The sequence below is a fragment of the Sander vitreus genome, chromosome 8, assembly GCF_031162955.1.
Source record: "Sander vitreus isolate 19-12246 chromosome 8, sanVit1, whole genome shotgun sequence".
In the NCBI taxonomy this organism is placed as follows: domain Eukaryota; kingdom Metazoa; phylum Chordata; class Actinopteri; order Perciformes; family Percidae; genus Sander; species Sander vitreus.
The window spans coordinates 35806080-35824352 of NC_135862.1; the positions used below are offsets into that span (position 1 = coordinate 35806080).

General features: G+C 40.9%; 1 protein-coding gene across 4 annotated transcripts in view; it reads left to right on the forward strand.

The window, feature by feature from the left end:
* wwp2 (WW domain containing E3 ubiquitin protein ligase 2) overlaps positions 1 to 18273 on the forward strand; it is a 60854-nt gene that overhangs the window by 1897 nt on the left and 40684 nt on the right. For all 4 annotated transcript variants that reach the window (XM_078258002.1, XM_078258000.1, XM_078258004.1 and 1 more), the window contains 6 exons: positions 4498 to 4654; positions 5215 to 5336; positions 6922 to 7059; positions 14267 to 14345; positions 15551 to 15702; positions 17064 to 17307. In XM_078258002.1, coding sequence (XP_078114128.1) covers positions 4498 to 4654; positions 5215 to 5336; positions 6922 to 7059; positions 14267 to 14345; positions 15551 to 15702; positions 17064 to 17307 — 892 coding nt within the window. The remainder of the gene's footprint in view (positions 1 to 4497; positions 4655 to 5214; positions 5337 to 6921; positions 7060 to 14266; positions 14346 to 15550; positions 15703 to 17063; positions 17308 to 18273) is intronic.

Below are 18273 nucleotides of genomic sequence, written 5' to 3' on the forward strand. Positions count from 1 at the left end.
CCCGGTTGGGGCCAGTCACAGAGCGTTAATGTAAAGAGCCTCAATAGTTTTTGTGATAACACACACACACACACACACACACATACTACTTGGCACTGTATCTGGATTGAAAACACAAATGTCCATTCAGTTGGTTTGGATATCAAATGGGTTTTTACCCTTCCACCTCCCTAGTACAAAGTCTGTGTAATCTCCGATTGTGTGAGAAGAATTCACAGCAAGCCAGTGGGCGTGTTGAGGAAATTCCTTATGGCTTGTGCAAAAACCAGAAGAAAAAAATGAACATTTACACAAAGACGGCAATGAAAATGTCGAGGTATCCTTGGGCAAGAAACTGTGAATGTGCGTGAATGTTTATCTGTTGAGCCGGTGGCACCTTGTATTGTATTGTAGTTTTAGCCACCAGTATTTGTGTGTGTGAATGGGGTGAACAGTGCCTGTAGTGTAGAGTGGTCACTAAGACTAGAAACGTGCTATGCAGTCTGCATTCTGGACTTGCAGTTCTTCTGGTATAAGCTTTTCCATTTGGGTATGGCAAATAGGAGAAAATAAAAGAAAAAATGTGGTATTGAACAGGTTAAAAGTGTTCAGTGTGGGGGGCCTCTCTCAGGTCCTCAGGCACCACACGAGGGATGGTTACTCAGATTCTGATTTGAATACAGAGCCGCTTAGTTTAGTTTTTTAGATGGTAGAAGGCTGATCATCCAAATTTGCTTATTTACGTGTAGATCTCTGTCTATGATTACACCCAGATTTCTAGCTTCACTTGCACTACTTAGAAAACCTATTCCAGGGTTCCCCCCCCAGAAAATCTGTTTGGCACGATGTCAAGTGTCTTGTTTTTCAACGAGGGCCTGGCTGTGGTCCCAGACTGATGGCAGCATTTAGTAAAGCTTAATAGTTTCTGTGATAACAGAACCATGGACGGAATGGCGAAGTTGGGAATTTAAAAAGCTATAGGGCAGATTTCATAGGGCCCTACATTAAGTCAGTGCTAAAAGCTTACTGGGGATTTGATTTCATTTTCTAACCGAGCCGCCCCACTGTAACTGTAGTTTAAAAATGTCTTAAAAATACATTACAATATAATTCCCAGTGGCGTAGGCCTGGTGGGGGGCAACATACGCTGGGGGGAACCCTGTATTCTTTTTGGTGATGGATTTAATTGTTGACAACTAATCGACTTTGCAGCTCTATACTTATAGTTTTAGCATGCAGCACTAGAGTTACATTGATGGTTTTTGTGTCTGTTTGTCCTCAAAGCCTCGTTTTCATTTAAACAGGCTAAATGAAGTACAGTGTGACTAAGGTCTTCCCTTTTCCTCTTTTCTACACTACCAATCTTATTTCACTCAATCATACTGTAGTTCATTCCCAACCCTTCAGTGTCATTCACTGCTGATCATTTGAGCTCTGACTCACCACCTCATTTACCTCACTATTGATATGCTCTCCACCACTGTTTAGTGTTCATCTTATCTCAACCCCTCTCACTCATTGTCAAACCTACTTTCGATTCTTCCACCTCTTACTTCTTATGTACTTCTCCTCTTTAGAGGTCTGCTAATGTCTTGTCTGTGATAGGAAGGAGTACAGACAGAAGCCTTTCTCTCTGTCATCATTTATTCATCCAACCAACCACCAGTCCTGATCAGACACACCCTGAGAAACACTGCCAGGCTGTGTGTTCCTAAGTTTGCGATCCAGAAGTGATTCAGGATGAACAAATCGGCTCTCATTTGACTGACACGTGCTGTAACAAGATTCTCAGCAGGCCTACAAGAATTCAAAGCTACTAAGCCTGTCTTAGCCCAGCTGTAGGCTTTTACCAGAGTTGCAGAGCTTCCAATAGTGCTGTGATTTAGTGAAACATCACAAAATGTAGAGAGGTGTATTCAGAAAGGGTTGGAGAGTGTCATCAATTCTCTGTAGGAAGCCACACATGCATGGAAACACTACATACACAAACAACACGGCATTGTGTCATGTTTTTCCTGCTCTTCTCTCCTGGGAACATTCACATCTCAGCTACATAGTTGTCTCAAAAGAAATGCCAGGTGAGAGCTTGCCTCACTTTTTGGTTTCTTTTTTAGTGTATAAATTAAGGAATTAATCAGGAAGTTTCATGTTACACGAGTATAACAACAACAGAAGTTGTACAACTTGTTTGGTGCATATTCTTTTTTAGGTTGTTACAGTTCAACTGGTGAGAACACTGATTCTCCATTAAAAATCATTAACCTGTAGTATTTTTAGGCTGCAGAAGCTCTCTCTATTGAAGGCATTGAAAGTCCTTGAAAAGTCATGCAACGTTCCACCAGGCCTGCAGTGGGAACACTTCCCTCCATTGTCCACATACAAGTTTTATGGCTGGTATTAGCTAACATTGAGGCCCCTTCGTGACAATTAAATTATTTTCCTAGACCCCAGTCTCATGTAAATGAATGAAAGTTGTACCACAGATGTTTTTTTTTTCTTGCTTCCACTAGATGGTGATGTTTCTATTTGCATATTTGCTTGCCTTTCCAGCAACACCCAAGTTGCATCCCAAATCCATACAACATACTAATTATAAGCAGGTTTTGAGTATGTAAAGTGTACTTAAAACAATCAGTATGCATTAAAAACAGTTGGACACTATTTTCCCACAAGGCAATGCACTCTTTTTGTTTAGCTTAATCGGCAGTGGCATGATAAAGTTGCGGTTTGATTGATATCTGAAGGTGGAAGTATTGTATAATTCCCTGTTAGTATAGAACAGTGTAGTATGTTGACATCTTTTACACAAACTGCAGAAAAGGTATACTATAGTGACAGTGACGCTGACAAAAGCAAAATATTCTTTAATTCTGACTGAATTAACAAATTATTGGTGGCGATTGGCATCCTCCCAGTGAACTGCAAAAAAGTTAAGGACTTGGTTAGGCTGATCCAATACGATCCCCTGCCCCTGCAGTCTTCATTTCCGAGTGTCCTTGGGCAAGACACTGATTCCCAAATTGCTCCCGATGCTGCGCCATCGATGTGTGAATGGAATGAAATGTAATGTAACCCGTGGAACAAGAAGAAGAACAAGCCATTAGAAAAAGAAGTAAACAAGCTGATGGATAACTATCTGAAAACATTTTTTAAATGTTTAAAATGTGTCATGAAGTACACAGTCATAACTTGATCCGAGAGAGGTTTTTGCTTTCTACTGGTATATGAGGCTTTGATAACAGTACGTTATATTGTGTCACATAGCTGACCTTTAGCACCTAACAAAATAATTACTTGAGATGTGAAAGTGACAAGACTTCAGAGGTAGATGGTACAGCAAGGCACAGACCATTCAAATGGCAACAAATAATATTTTCCTGCTTTGCAGATTTCAAACAGTCTTTGTACTCTGCTGTATTAGACTGTTCCTAATTTTTACCTATGAACTCCTGACAATGGCAGAGGAATCGGTTGCCCACATAGTCCTGAGGTTCTCTTTCACACATGTAGCACACAACAGGAGATTGTCCAAGTCAGCTGGATTCTGACATTCTGGAAATACGTTTGGTTTAGACGAGGGATGGGCGCTGTAGGGCGTACAGCCGACAGGACATGCCGCGGATTATGCTGACTGATTTGGCCATTTGCGCTCTCACATATAGTTCCGCTGGGTAATGTCTAGATAATTTCAGGTTGGCAGTGCATGCATGAAAGGGTCTTATCACATACACACAGACAGACACACAAATATAGTAACTGATCATAAGACTGAAAAAATTGACACATTTTCAGTTTGCTTTTTTGAATGAGGATACAGTTGTGACAGATCTCCGGTCGTCTTGTTTGTTCCAGAGTAGCAGACTAATTTAAAGCACCTTCACAAGCTCAAGGTCTTATTCTACAGTTGCTGTAGATAACTACCACCTAATAACATGGGGTCTGACTGGACCGTAGTCAGTGAGCAAGGCAGAAGAGCTTTAAAGACAACATGTCTAAAAAATTAAAAAAGATTCCTTATTTTACTTTGAGGCACTTAAGTATTTAAAGTCTTACGTGAGGATCCTGTCTGCTGTGTTGTGGATAAGCTGGTTTGTGTTTCCTGTGTTAGATACATAAATTAAAGGCCTTCTGTTTGCCAATGACCTAATTGTAGGGGCCAAATCTCACTGGTTGGCACAGAGGTGGACAGCATGTCATTTAAAAGAAATTGTGGATGAGGTGTTGTGGATATGAAAGCTAAACCTTTGACCTGTAAGACACACATGAAATAAAAATACATTTCCTTATTGTGGTTGGACTGTGGCCACAGTCACACAGTGTGTATTGAAGTATATTCAGTTCTATCCTTTTCTTTGTGACACTCTGGCCAACTCAAACTATATTTTGTCCTTTTTCAATAGATGAACCAGTTTTACAAAAAAAACACATTTTACAATTCTAATATATTCTAACTTTTTTTTTTTTCTTAATGTGTGTGTGTGTGTGTGTGTGTGTGTGTTTGTTTGTGCGCATGTTCAGTGGTTTCAGCGAAGCCCCAGTCTCCAAAGCTGCCAAACCGTCACTCACGACTTAGCTCCTTTGTCGAGGTGACTGCAGACGGCTTGTCCAGTGAAACCAAAAAAACAGGCAAACGCAGTGGACACCTTGAACTTCAGTGGAATGAAGACCTCACCCTGTGAGAAAAACACCATTACACACACACACACACACACACACACACACACACACACACACACACACACAGTACTTAAAGAAATGCCTGAGAGAATAAGGTTTGGAGTTTGCTTTTAAATAATATGTTATGTATTAATAATATATAATTTAATATTATCTTATTATACTTTTATTTTTATAAAAAATGTTTTTTTTTGTTTAAATGATTTTTGATTTATTATGTGCCATTGTTTCTTTGCCACTGTATCTTATTATAATGCATTTTGTTAAAAAAAAGAGGCAGAGGCACACACACACACACACACACACACACACACACACACACACACACACACACACACACACACACACACACACCAAGTACTTAAACAAGTAGAAGTGCTGTACCTGGGTGTCCAGCTGTTTCAGCTGTAAAAATTGTAGTTTATTAAAAGTGAAACTCAGCTCATTTAAAACATTCCCTCGGGTAAGACCGATTGGATGAATCTACTGACATGCAGTAATTGTTGTTTGATTTTTGATGATGTGCGTTAACAGGCCATGTTGCCTTGTGTTTCCCAGTAATGTGACACCCCAGAGTCGTCTGGATCTGAAGTTGTGGAGCTGCCACACCCTGAGGAAGGAGCTACTGGGCAGCGCCACCATAGACCTGCTGGACACACTGCGCACACACGATGGCAAGAGTAAGTAAACACACAGGAAAAACATTAGAAAATATTATATATTTCTCCACAGTGTTTAATATGGCATACCCTCACTTTTAGAACCAGAACCAGAATCAGCCTTAATGGCAAATAGCTTGTAAATATGACAGGGTCATGTAATACAGTAATTCCTGTATTCTAACTATTGGTTGTTGAGGATCATCTTAACACTCCACAAATCAACTGACTGATCGCAAAGGATACACCTACTGCGTTTCTCAACCACGTTGGGAGAAGCCTTTGAGTCTGTTGAGGAGGATTAGGTCCGTTCTATTTCAGTCTTCGGGGGATCCGGCCTCTGAATTTGGACACAGTTTTAGTCTTAAAGTGAAAGTCAGTCTTAAAATAAATTTTCCAAACTTGTACAAAATATTAGGTGGGGACTTTTAACTTGATCAGTTAATTATCTAAATACTTTGTCTGAAACTAGTCAGCCTAAACTGTAGGGCTGGCCTCTATTTAAAGAAATTCTTAGTCGACTGACACTCATTAAATTCACTCAATCGATTAGTTTTTATCTTAAGATCTGTAAAACTGAGTTTCTTCACAAAGAACCATGCAAAAACAGCACTTTAAATCTTGTGTTTTACCAGAGGTGGGCTCATATGTTTCTTGAAAAAAAAGTCATTCAGCATGAAATCGACTAACTCTGTTACTGCTTATAACCATTAAGGTGGAATTGTAGGACAGATATTATCACATATGTCCAGCAGTGACCATATTCCGGTGGTCTGCCACCCTGTAAAAGTAATGAAAGCCCTGATGATACTCTTCAGGAGAATTGCCACCATTTCCTGAGCTTCAGTGACTCACTCAGGTTTCCTATGTGTTTCTTTCGAAATGGTGACTAACCTCGAGAAATCATGCTTTTTTAACTAACTGGTACGCTGACTTGAGGCAGCTGTCTAATCTTTTGTTGGAGGAGATTGAGCAATACGATGTATTGTCCATTGGGGTCCATTGCTTAAACCTGCCAAGATTGAATTTCCCATTATATGCCACCAACCTTCAAAGATGTGCATTACTGGATAGTCTAAATTGTAAAAGTTTTGATACTAATGCCACTACAAAGTGTGAGATTTTGTACTTATACTGAAGCTACATTTTACCTGAATAAAATACAGTTACAATATTTAAATCTGCACTTTCTGCTATGGAACAACTCAGTCAGTAGCCAATGGGACAGTTTTCACTTCCTGACACAGAAGTGGCACGTCCGATTTTGAAACCACTATGAAGTAAAGCATGACAGCATTATATAGATATAATGTTACTCTGCTCTGTAGGCTAGTCTTTGCTCATCTAATTCCTCTTCTGTTACACATATCTAAGCAGGGTGGCCCTCCACTGTTATCACTGTGGAAGATAATACACTGTGGGTTCACACTGTTTTCAGATTTTTAAGAAATAACAGAGGACGTCCGATTTCCCTCGCTTCCGTCTTTCCTGACTCTCTCCCCTCCCTTTAACTCAACCTTTCTCCCTCTCCCCACCACCTTTCTCCTCTACATTCTCAACCACTCATCCTCTCTCTCCCTCTGTCATTCTTCTTCCCCCCCTCTAGTGGAGAACGTCCAGCTGAGTCTGGTGCTGCAGACGGAGAACAAAGGCTCGGTTGTAGCGGGAGGCGAGCTCAACGTCTGCCTGGACGGCATGGCTGTTGATCTGGGCGCACTGCCCAATGGCAGCACGGCAGCAGACAGTGAGTCCCGCCTTTAACACACACACACACACACACACACACACACACACACACACACACACACACACACACACACCCCAACGCCCTAAAATACACCCCAACAACACACACACACACACACACACACACACACACACACACACACACACACACACACACACACAGGTGATGTTAACAACACAGAAATGCACAGAGAAGCACCTAGAGAGGCAATCACACTGAGGCGATGTGCACATCATTTACATATCACTGCTGCTAAATCATACTTGTAGACAGTTTAGGAAGAGGATATAACGCAGAAAAGAAGATATAACAAACATACACACCCATTTCAACAAAAAAGAGGGCCGAAAACAGCGCTACAATGTTCTCAAAGAAAAAAAACAATTGAATTGTGACTATATTGTATGAGAGTTTAGGAAACTTGTATCAAAGTCAATGTAATCCATAACCAATCCGTAAAAAAATGCAAAAATGCTGACAATAGTAGAACCCAGTTTGCATAAGGGTTAAAGGTCCCACGTTAATGCTCATTTTCATTTTCATTTTCATATACTTGTATTTTGGGTTTCTACTAGAACATGTTTACATGCTTTAATGTTCATAAAACACTTTTTTTTTGTGATTATACCTGTATTCACCCTCTGACTGAAACGCTCAGTTTTAGCGCCTGTCTGCTCTGATTGGTCAGCATTTCCGGGTATTCGGGCATCTGCGTTCTCTGCACCGTTATTGCAGCCGGGGAATGACTGTAACGCACTGTAACTTTCTACTTATATAGCGTATAGTTGTGACATCACAACTGTACAGAAGTCCTGACGGTTCGTTTAAAGGCTCAGTTTCTGAATACGGGCTGTGTGCATTTCTTTGTGAATTGAGCGTTTGATACTTTCACAGTATTTATATAGCACCTCAATCTGCTTTATAATTAAAACAGACATGGAAATCTCACTTTTTACAATTTGGGACCTTTAAAGCTACATTGTGTAAGAATGTCTCCCATCTAGCAGTGAAATTGTATATGACAACCAACTGAATATTACTTTCTAGCCCTTCCTCCTACGGTGGCCAAACCCAAAATGATCTCTGAGTATCTCCATCGTTTACACGCAGCTGTTCTAGCCACTCCAATATTAACTTTGGTCTTGTTGCTTTGCCTGTCGCGTTGTTGTTTTAATTCTCTTTTTCTCTTCCCTGGCGAGTAATCTCCCCCTCGCATTCGTCACGGTGCCAATAGGTGTAAGAGTTACTTTACTCTTAATCTTTTATTTGTAGTGTTGTAATGCTAGTTCAAGGCATTTTGATGAATGATGTTTATGACGGATGTTTAAAGAAAAAGGTTGAAGGAAATTTTTTTTTATACTGACACTTTATTCTATGTTTTTCCTGTGCAATTCTTTTATTTTTTAAATATTGTTAAACATAAAGTAACTTAACAAAATGCAAAAATATTGACTGTACAGCTGCACTATTGCTATCATGTAAGCCTTCAACAGCCTATATTCATTGAACTTTAACACTGACAATAAAGATCACTTAATCTCCACGCTCATGTGTTACAATTCCCAAACCACTATAAATTCATGTCATAGTCCTTAGAGAAAGAATTTCAAACCCTCCAGACCTATTGACTGTAGGTCAACAGTATTTACCGCTTCCAGGCACTACGCTAACATTTTACTTTCCTTTATGGTTTGGAAGCAAAGACTAGGTGTGTTTTTAACAAATACACAGGTATTAAGTTGCTCTTAAAACCACAGCCAGGTCCATGCATCCATCTCCTCTCTTTGTAACACACACACACACACACACACACACACACACACACACACACACACACACACACACACACACACACACACTACACACACACAAGCCTTTCATAGAGCGCCACACAGAGCCCACAGTGTATTCTGCTGAATGAACACATTAAGCCAACTGTAAGGGCCAAGGCCTGCCACAGCATGGGCTGCATAAATGTCTCTTTGTGACTGTTTAGATGTGATGAGAGGTTAAGAGGAAGTGTATTATGGGTGTTTGTGTGTGTGCATGCTGTTGTTGTGCCACAAGGACAGCAAGATGAGAACATTCCTGTAAAAGGGGGACATTTTGCAAGTCCTCGATTATGAAGAAGGCGGCTAGGTTTGGATTTAGATTTGGGTTAGGATAAGATACACAGAGTTTATGATGGACGTTGATGAATGTTTTTAAGACACACCCGTGATTTTGGTGACTGACTTTTTGCCCATTGCTGTTTACGAGCACTGTAGCACAAACTGTAGCAGGATCATTTCACTTTCAGGAAAGAAAATGAATAGGCATATTTCTCGAAATGTGGAACTATTCCTTTAAAAACTCACATTGAGGGTTGGGACATAAGAGAATAAACATAGTAAATGGGATGTCCTCACAATGCAGTTAAACAAACGTGTGTGCGGGTCAAAGGTTAACATAAAATGAATGCCCTCATCTCAAAACTCTTAACACACACACACACACACACACACACACACACACACACACACACAAAAACACGATCACAGACATCAGGCGTGCTTTTGTCTTATTTGTTTCTGAGAATTGCGTAATTTAGCCTCATTGCTTGCAGCCCAGTAGTACAATTGCCTCCTGTGATCCCGAAGCAGTGTGCGGGGGGGGGAAGGTTTCCTCTTTTGGCTTGCAGGGGCGGGGATGACAGAGGTTGTGTGTGTGTGTGTGTGTGCGTGCGTGTGCGTGTGCGTGTGCGTAGGGCAGGGTTTGTCTGTGTTTTTTGGGGGAGGAGAGGTTAGTGAACAGAGGGCTGAAGTGTGCCCTCTAAACCAGGGTTTAAAGTTAGGCACTTGTCTTTGTATGTGTGCGTTTTATGGTCTCATGAGTGTGTTTTTGAGCTTGTGTCATGTACATGTGTTTTGCATTCTGCACTATGTGTGCAGGCATATGTGGGCTGCCTCAATATATATAAAGTGTATAAAGGAGGAAGTGTGTTGCCTTCTGGTGGTGTTAAGGCGCTCTGTGTTCTCGCTCTGAACACACCTCTGTTAGTTTGGAAGTTTTACTCATTTCCCCTGGCAGCTTTTCTGACATGTGCACGTACACACACACACACGCGCGCGCACATAGCGGGATTCATAAACAAACCCTTGTACTGAAAGTTCGGAGGAAACAGAAGCCAGAGCAGAAAGATTTCAACTCGGGGAATATTGGAACGCTTTGTACATGTTAGATGCTTACACACACACACACACACACACACACACACTCCATGTGTACACAACTTCCCATCCCACAGAAGCAGAAGCCACATGTACACCGCAGCACAGACACTAGTTGGTCTGTGGATAGTCTAACACTCATCATCGTGAACTCATCATGCTAGACTTTGTACATTGACAGGCTGTATGTGCCAAAGAATTGTAACTTGCTAACTGTATGCAACAGAAGTACTGCCAAGGACAGTGTTACTGCTGAATGAAAAGGGTAAAACAGCATTTTCATTTTCTTGTTAAACCTCATTTAAACTGGCAGTGTCCTGGGTGTAGACTACAGCTGGGCGAAATTGATACAGTCCTCTATCATGGTACAGTATATGTAATTTTATATCACAATAAGGTGTGTGTGTGTGTGTATATATATATATATATATATACAATAAATAAATATAAAAGTATTTAAAGTGCAGAAAGTGCTTAGTGGATTGCAGAATGGCAATCCACTAATTGCAGAATGGCTAGTAAAAATTACTGGATTACTCTTACATAGCATTCACTTATAGATGTCTCACTCATGCTACTGAGAGAACTGGGGTTACACAAGTCAACTAAAGTTTCCATAGCAGCTGCTAAACTGAAATGTGCCCACTGTTATCTTCAGTGTAGCTAAGTTGTTGATATGTTTTTTGTGTCTTAAGATGGTCGCTAATTGGAAATTCTATTTTGCACACCTACATACACACTCACATGTACATGCGCAAGGACACACACCAGACTAGTAATTAGACCGGTGCCATTAAGAGGGAGGGGGGGGATGAACTCAGTGAGCAGGCTATGACACAATAGTTTCTCCTCAAGACCACTGTTTATTTTTCTGTATGTCCATCGGGTCTGCTCACAAGAAACCCTTTCATAGCCATAAAACAGGTGTGTGTGTGTGTGTGTGTGTGTGTGTGTGTGTGTGTGTGTGTGTGTGTGTGTGTGTGTGTGTGTGTGTGTGTGTGTGTGTGTGTGTGTGTGTGTGTGTGTGTGTGCCTGTTTGCTTTACTTTAGATAGCAGGATATTTGTGTGTAAATATGGATACTGTTTGAGGCTGGCGTGAGTGTCTTACACATAAGAAGGTGCTGTGTTTGTGTGTAAAGGAGAAATTGAGTGTTAATGAAAAGCATGTTGTAGACCTGTGGTTTTCAGTCACAGTTGGGACTAAGCATATAGTCACACATTCCCTCACACCACCAAGACCGCATGCTGCTGCGCGCGCAGTACAGACTGCACAGTCCATACAAGGATGAATGGTCTCTATTAAACCACAAACTGTACACATGCCACATTTTTCAGGTCTTTATAATTTGATTATTCAGAAAAAGTGGCCTGTGACTCACTATAACAACTTTCTCAGTTTCTTCACAGTGGACCAGTAACTCTCTATAATGTTCAAAGTGTGACAGTGTTGCGACGATAGAACCTCTAGGGAGAGACTGGAACGAAGAGAGACTGGTGTTAGGGAAACTCCATTTGTTGCTGAGGGAGCTTTAGTGTTAAATTATTTTAATGTTTCAGCCAGTGTAGCAGCTAGAGACATTAATCAATCTTTCTTCTTTTTTTTGGTCACATGAAATCGTACAAGGTACTATTCCAGTGAAATGTAATCCCATCAGCTTCTTCAACTTCTGCATCATTCATCATAAAGCAGAATGTGGCTGTCAGAGCCGCACACAGAAAGAAAAATTCACCCGGTTGAATGCCGCCAGCACTGCATGTAGTGTTGTTTTTGGCGACTTGTTTTAATTTTAGTTTTAGTCTAGTCTTTGTGTCAAGCTGTCATTTTAGTTTTAATTAGTTTTAGTCACGTTCATACTCTTTTTAGTCTAGTTAAGTTTCAGTCAACTAAAAGTCTGAGCACTTTAGTCAGAATTATCCATGACTATTTTAGTCTAGTTTTAGTCAATGCAAATTGTATTTTATTCTCTTTTTAGTAATGCAATTCTATTTAATCCAGTCAATATAGTATAAGTATCTAGTAGTATAGACAAAACCAAAATGTTGGCCTAGAACCCACACACTCTCTCAAACAAACAAACAAACACACACACACACACACACACACACACACACACACACACGTTTGTCTCAGTCGTTTTCAGCTCCAGTGGCTAACGTCTAAAGCTAACGTTAAAATGAGACACATTAACCACAACCTCATGAGTTGGCATCAGCTTTCTAAATAGAAAGTAACATTACGTTAATGTCTTGACTTACTTTCATTTCATTATGGAATGGCTTGAGATGTCTCTTAAGGTTCATGGTGTTTTTTCCTGTGATTTTGTGGCTGTTCTCCCCATTTTTTCCCCCAACACATTCTGTTTTCTTTTCCACTTCTATGTAATGAAAGTTTTTCCAAATTCCATTTATTCTTTTTCTCCCAAAGACGAACTCTATCTGGCCGGCCACGGTCCCAGCTTTCTCTGTGTCAGACTTCATTAAGTTTGTTGTCGTTTACGCTTGCCTCACTATTTAACTCACCGCTGCATCTTCTAAATTAAATAATGCCGCGACAGGGCTTGAGGAAGTAACGTCGCCTCCGTCTGCTCAGTGCGACCCGAATGCAACCTGATGCATTCCCTGAAGTCAGACACAAGGAACAGAAATACTGCAAAATAATAATAATAACACGACTAAACGAGACGAAATAACATAACATTTTGTCTCGTCTCGTTTTGGTCAACGAAAATGAAGAGACATTTTAGCATAGTTTTTATTTTGTAAACCATATTTAGTCTCGTTTTTATTTGTCAACAATATTACATTATACATTTAATTATAGTCATCGTCACATGACCAGCATTTACGTCTCGTCTCGTTTTCGTCACGTGATAAAGGTTTGTTGACAACGATATTTAGTCCTAATTTTCGTTGACGAAAACAACACTAACTGCATGATCCAGCCAAGTCTTGGCGAAAGGACACCAAAGCACTCGACATCCCCCTGGAAACGGAAAGAGGCCACTCCGCTTACGTCATCATTGTTATAACATTTTTTGTGTGACAAATTTATAATCCACTGATGGGTGTTATTTTCTTCTTCGCAGAGAGAGGGAAATACTAAATGAATAGGATTGGCCAGCTACTGTCTTTCTTTCTCATACTATTAAAGTTAATAAAGTTAGTATATATTATGCTTTTATTGCCAAGCTGACAGTAGAGAGATGCCAGGATACTTTAAAGGGGAACTCCACTGATTTTACACATCAATGTGTGTTTACAGGTGGAGAGTACTACAACATGTCAAAAAAGTTGTATGAAAGTTGATAAACTGCCTTAAGTAATAACTTGAGTCAGCATCAGTTGGGACTGAAGACTTACAAGTTTGGAAATGAACAAAATCTGAGGGTGTGGAGTTAGAAAGAAGTGAGCTTAGACCTCCTGTAGCTCTCCATCTATAATTAAGGATAGCTGCTCTAGGCTACATTAGCCTCTACTGGCATAACAACTGAATCTAGTGTTGCATTGTAGTTGGCTAATGTAGGCACCTTAACTGTCCATTGTGAGTCCAACAATGTGATAGGAGTACAATGCGAAATAAATGGAGTACTCTAAGATTTAATTTTCCCTTTTGTTTCCAAACCCAAGACTCCCATGTTTATATATTATATGTAAATGGAGCTTCTGTATAGAGATGTGTTGTGCATTGTTTTAGGCACATTTCCCCAAAATATAACCACCATCAGATAACCAGTAGTATCTTTGGTTAAGCGTAAAGGCCTGATTTATCGCTGAGGGAAAATGTCCTGGTACATTAATATAGTAACTGGCCTTGGTGACGTGAGTGCGGAATGTTTTAAGGTTGGACTCTCATCAGTCTTGATACAGCAACGACTTTCTAGCCTTTTCTCAACCTGTCTGCCCCCCCATACTGTACGTGTTGTGATTGATACAGCTAGTTATTAGCTGGTTATCTGTGTCTGTACAATGATGATGTTACTATGTGTCTTTGCAGAGATTCTACAGTCAGAAAGACCCAACCTGAGGAGGACACAGAGCGAGGAGACTCCCAGTACAGCTGGATCTCATAGCAGGTACGCACGCACGCACACACGCACATACACACACACACACACACACACACACACACACACACACACACACACACACACACACACACACACAAACTAAAAAAGCCTTTAAGGCACCTACCAAGCACTGTTCGCTAGACTGCTGATTTTAGTTTTCTGCAGATGTTATGGTATATTATAAGAATAATAGCACAATAATCAGCTAGCGCAACCTTTCTAAAATACTATTTGGAAAGTGCTTATGTGAAAAACAAAAAATCCGAGGCATAATTGTAATCAAAATAAAAGAAATAGATCTAGTAAAGGAAGCCTGAGCCAGTATGGTCAACTGAAGCACTTATGCAGAGTGCCAGCATGTTATCCCCCCCCTGAATGTGGTTTCAGAAGCTGCTCTCACTGGCTAGAATGGTAGTGGGATAATAAATAGTGGAGACTGCATTTATTTCAAAGCTTTGCGGCGGGGGTGCATGGGGTCGGATGGTATTTCCCTCTAAACATTGTAGGGGGGCAATAAGCACAGTTCAGCCAAGAGTCCAAACCGCCGCTGTCATGGAGAAGCAGTCGAACTCTATCCAGTTGTGTATGAACAGACCAAGAGGAGAGGTGATTTCTGTTGTCCCATGATGAGGAGCTCAGTGCCCAGGCATAAACACATTCATAAGGATATATTTATACACACACCAAGTGTCAATGTGAAATGGTTGCTTCCTTCCTCTGCTGCTCCTTCTCCTAGTTTTGGCGAATAAACAGAGCGCAGCCCTTTAATCCGGTTTGCTGCTGATGGCTGTCTGAGTTTGGCCTCAGCATTCCTTGGTCCTGGACGTGTTTTTCAAGTTATTGTCGGAAAAGTAAAGTTATATTTAGTGTTAGGAAAATATGAGGTTGTCCAGAGAACAAAAGTAGCCGACACCTCTGTGTGTGTATTTAGCGTGCTGGTCTTGACGTGTACACGCTCGTACATGTGCCAGGTCTACTTCCCTGAGTCAGGAACAACAATAGGTCTAATAACAAAGCTGTGGGGTGATCCACAGGAGGAGCATATGAAAGACAGTCAAAGAACAAGTGAAAAACAGTCTCTCTGCGCTGTCTCATCGCACCTCCCTCCTGCCTTTCCTCATCATCTCCTTTTCTTTCACTTTTTCCCTTCTTCTGCTACACATTCCCTTCTCTCTCACTCTTTCTCTGTTTGTCTTTCTTTCTTTTCTCAGGAGTAACAGGCACTCAGTGGGGGGTTCGCAGGGCGGCTCCCCAGGGGGCTCTCTGACTAACGGGGAGCTGAATGAGGAGCAGATCCCCGGGACCGGCTCGTCTGGCCGCCGTCGCTCCTCCAAGAGTCACATCAGCCCTGGAAGCAGCACAGGTATAGCAACAAAGTCCTCCTTATTATTGTTGATCTGTTTGTTATAGTGCGTTCCATTTACCTCGGAACTCGGAAGCCGGACTTGGGAATGACGTCACACCCAAGTTGAATCCGAATTTACAAGTCGGATTTTCATTGTGGGGTAGCTCTAGCCAGGTTAGCCATTGTTAGCAATACCAGTTGATAACAACCCATGACGCCCTTTTTGTGCATACAACATGTCTACAGATAGAAGATAGACAGGACTGTGTGTATGACTGATTTAGTGAGACACAAATAAGAATGAAGTGCTAATAACTGTATGTTACTACAGCTTTCACTGCTGTTGATGTACGGGACATCCATGTTGGATTTTGAGATCGGGGGACTCTTGAGTTTTTCAGAGTTCCAAGCTCGGAAATCCATGGTCAGGGGGCGTGTTTCCAACTTTGTCCTCGGAAAATCCAACTTCCGAGTACGAATGGACCACACTATTAGACCTGTTTTTGATGTTAAATGGATAGATGCTGCAGATAGTAATTCTGTATCTTTAAAGGGACACAAAAATACATTCCCACTGCCGCATAGTAAAAAAAGACCACATTATGTTAGGGTCTACAATGTTGTTGCTACACAACAAGCAGGATTCTCTGCTTATGCAGTACTATTCAGACTTATGTAGAGTCAAAACCTGTCATCAGAAACAGCTCAAGGGTTAGGTCAACAACAAAATACATGTTAATATGTTATAAATATTCTATTCTCTCTCTCTCTCTCTCGCTCTCTCTCCCTCTGTCTCTCTCGCGCTCTCTCTCTCTCTCTCTCTCTCTGTTAAATAGCTATAGCTGATAAACTCTGCTGCCAGAGGTTTTTGTTTTTTCATCATGACTTCATGATTAAAAAACATAAAGCCAAGTAGACAGTATCCACACAAACTGCCAAACATCCATTTTATCAGTGTGATACTGCATAATATCAATCTAAGGCTAATCCAGGTAGCCTTTTCTGTTTTAATCATGGATCTGTGAATCATACCCTGATAACATAAATAAGTAGATTAGAGGTTTGTGAGTGGAGTGTGGAGCTTCAGCTTTCAAAGCTCCGGCCAAGCTAACAGTTTGTTTACTGCTTGTCCTCTGGCTTTGTTTTTACAGCTCACCAGAATGAAATAATGTGTAGTAGCCAGCTTAGATGTCCCAGATGTCAGACCTTCTCAGTAGCACATGAATGTAGTATCATACTACTTATGACTAAAAAATATAAACTCACAAGCTGATTCTTAGATCCTGGTTCGGTATGAGCTATCTTGCTAACACTAACTATATGTTTTGAACTATCTTTCCTCTCTCTCATCCTTCTTCCCTCCCTTTGTCTTCTCCCAGACAAAGTTGAGTTGACGTCTAACGGGCTGGAGAGTAGTCGTGGGGGCGTGGCCCATCACACGCCTCCTCCACCCTCTCCGTCGGGCCGATCCCCAGCTGCCAACAGCAGTGGCGGTAGCCCCTCTCCAGGTCAAGATGCCCTGGGCCCGGCGCTGCCGGCGGAGCCCAGCGCCAGTGCCACCTCCAGCACTGAGCAGGCCGGCAACAGCACCACAGAGCCCCCCACAGACTCGCTCCCGGCAGGGTAAGAATCAGTGCATGCAAAGATAAAGTGCGTCAGAACCTTCTGAGATAGAACTTTTTGAATTGTCATAGCAATAGTCAATCAGAGTTACGTTATATACCATTTTTCATACATGTAAATGTAGCACAAAGTGCTAAATACAATACCCCCACACACACACACACACACACACACACACACACACACACACACACACAGATATATACACACATAACACAGTATCCCTCCCGCAGCCCCATTCACCCCTAAATCGACAAAAATGATTCATTAAAAACAGGAATTGAGCTGAACCGAACTGAGGAAACACCATCATAAGTGAGGAAACACCAGAGGCAAAAGACACTTATAACCAAACTATACTTAAATATATCAATGATAAAAGCTCTAAACAGTGGCTAATAAGTATATAAACTGTTGATTGTTAAAAACAATCCATAAAATACAGATACATAAATAAGTTAAATAAAAACAACTAATAAAATAAATGATAAAACTAACTAAATCAAACTTCATATAAATAAATAAATAGATCATAAGGAGATAGAATACAAAGTTGTTTAATAAAAGGCCTGAGTAAAAAGGTAGGTTTTAAGTTTGCCTTTAAAAATATCAATACTCCTCAGGCAGGCTGTCCCATAGATGTGGAGCAGTAATAATAATAAGAGTATGACTCACCATGATTTGTCGTCCAAACTTATTTATCTATTTTTAAGATTATCTTTTTGGCAATTTTAGGCCTTTATTGTTGACCAGACAGCTTAGACATGAAAGGGAGGACCTGATGGTTCGAGAGGGTTTATAAGATGAAAGCAAATCTAATAAATAACTAAAGCTAAGACCCAAGGAAAAGTGGAAAAGGTGGAGCTAATAACATTCCTCTGTGGTGTCACTCTGTACTCCAGTAGCTCTGTTCCATGTAAGAGTCTTAGTACGTCATGCTGATGAGCCAGCATGCACAATAGGAGG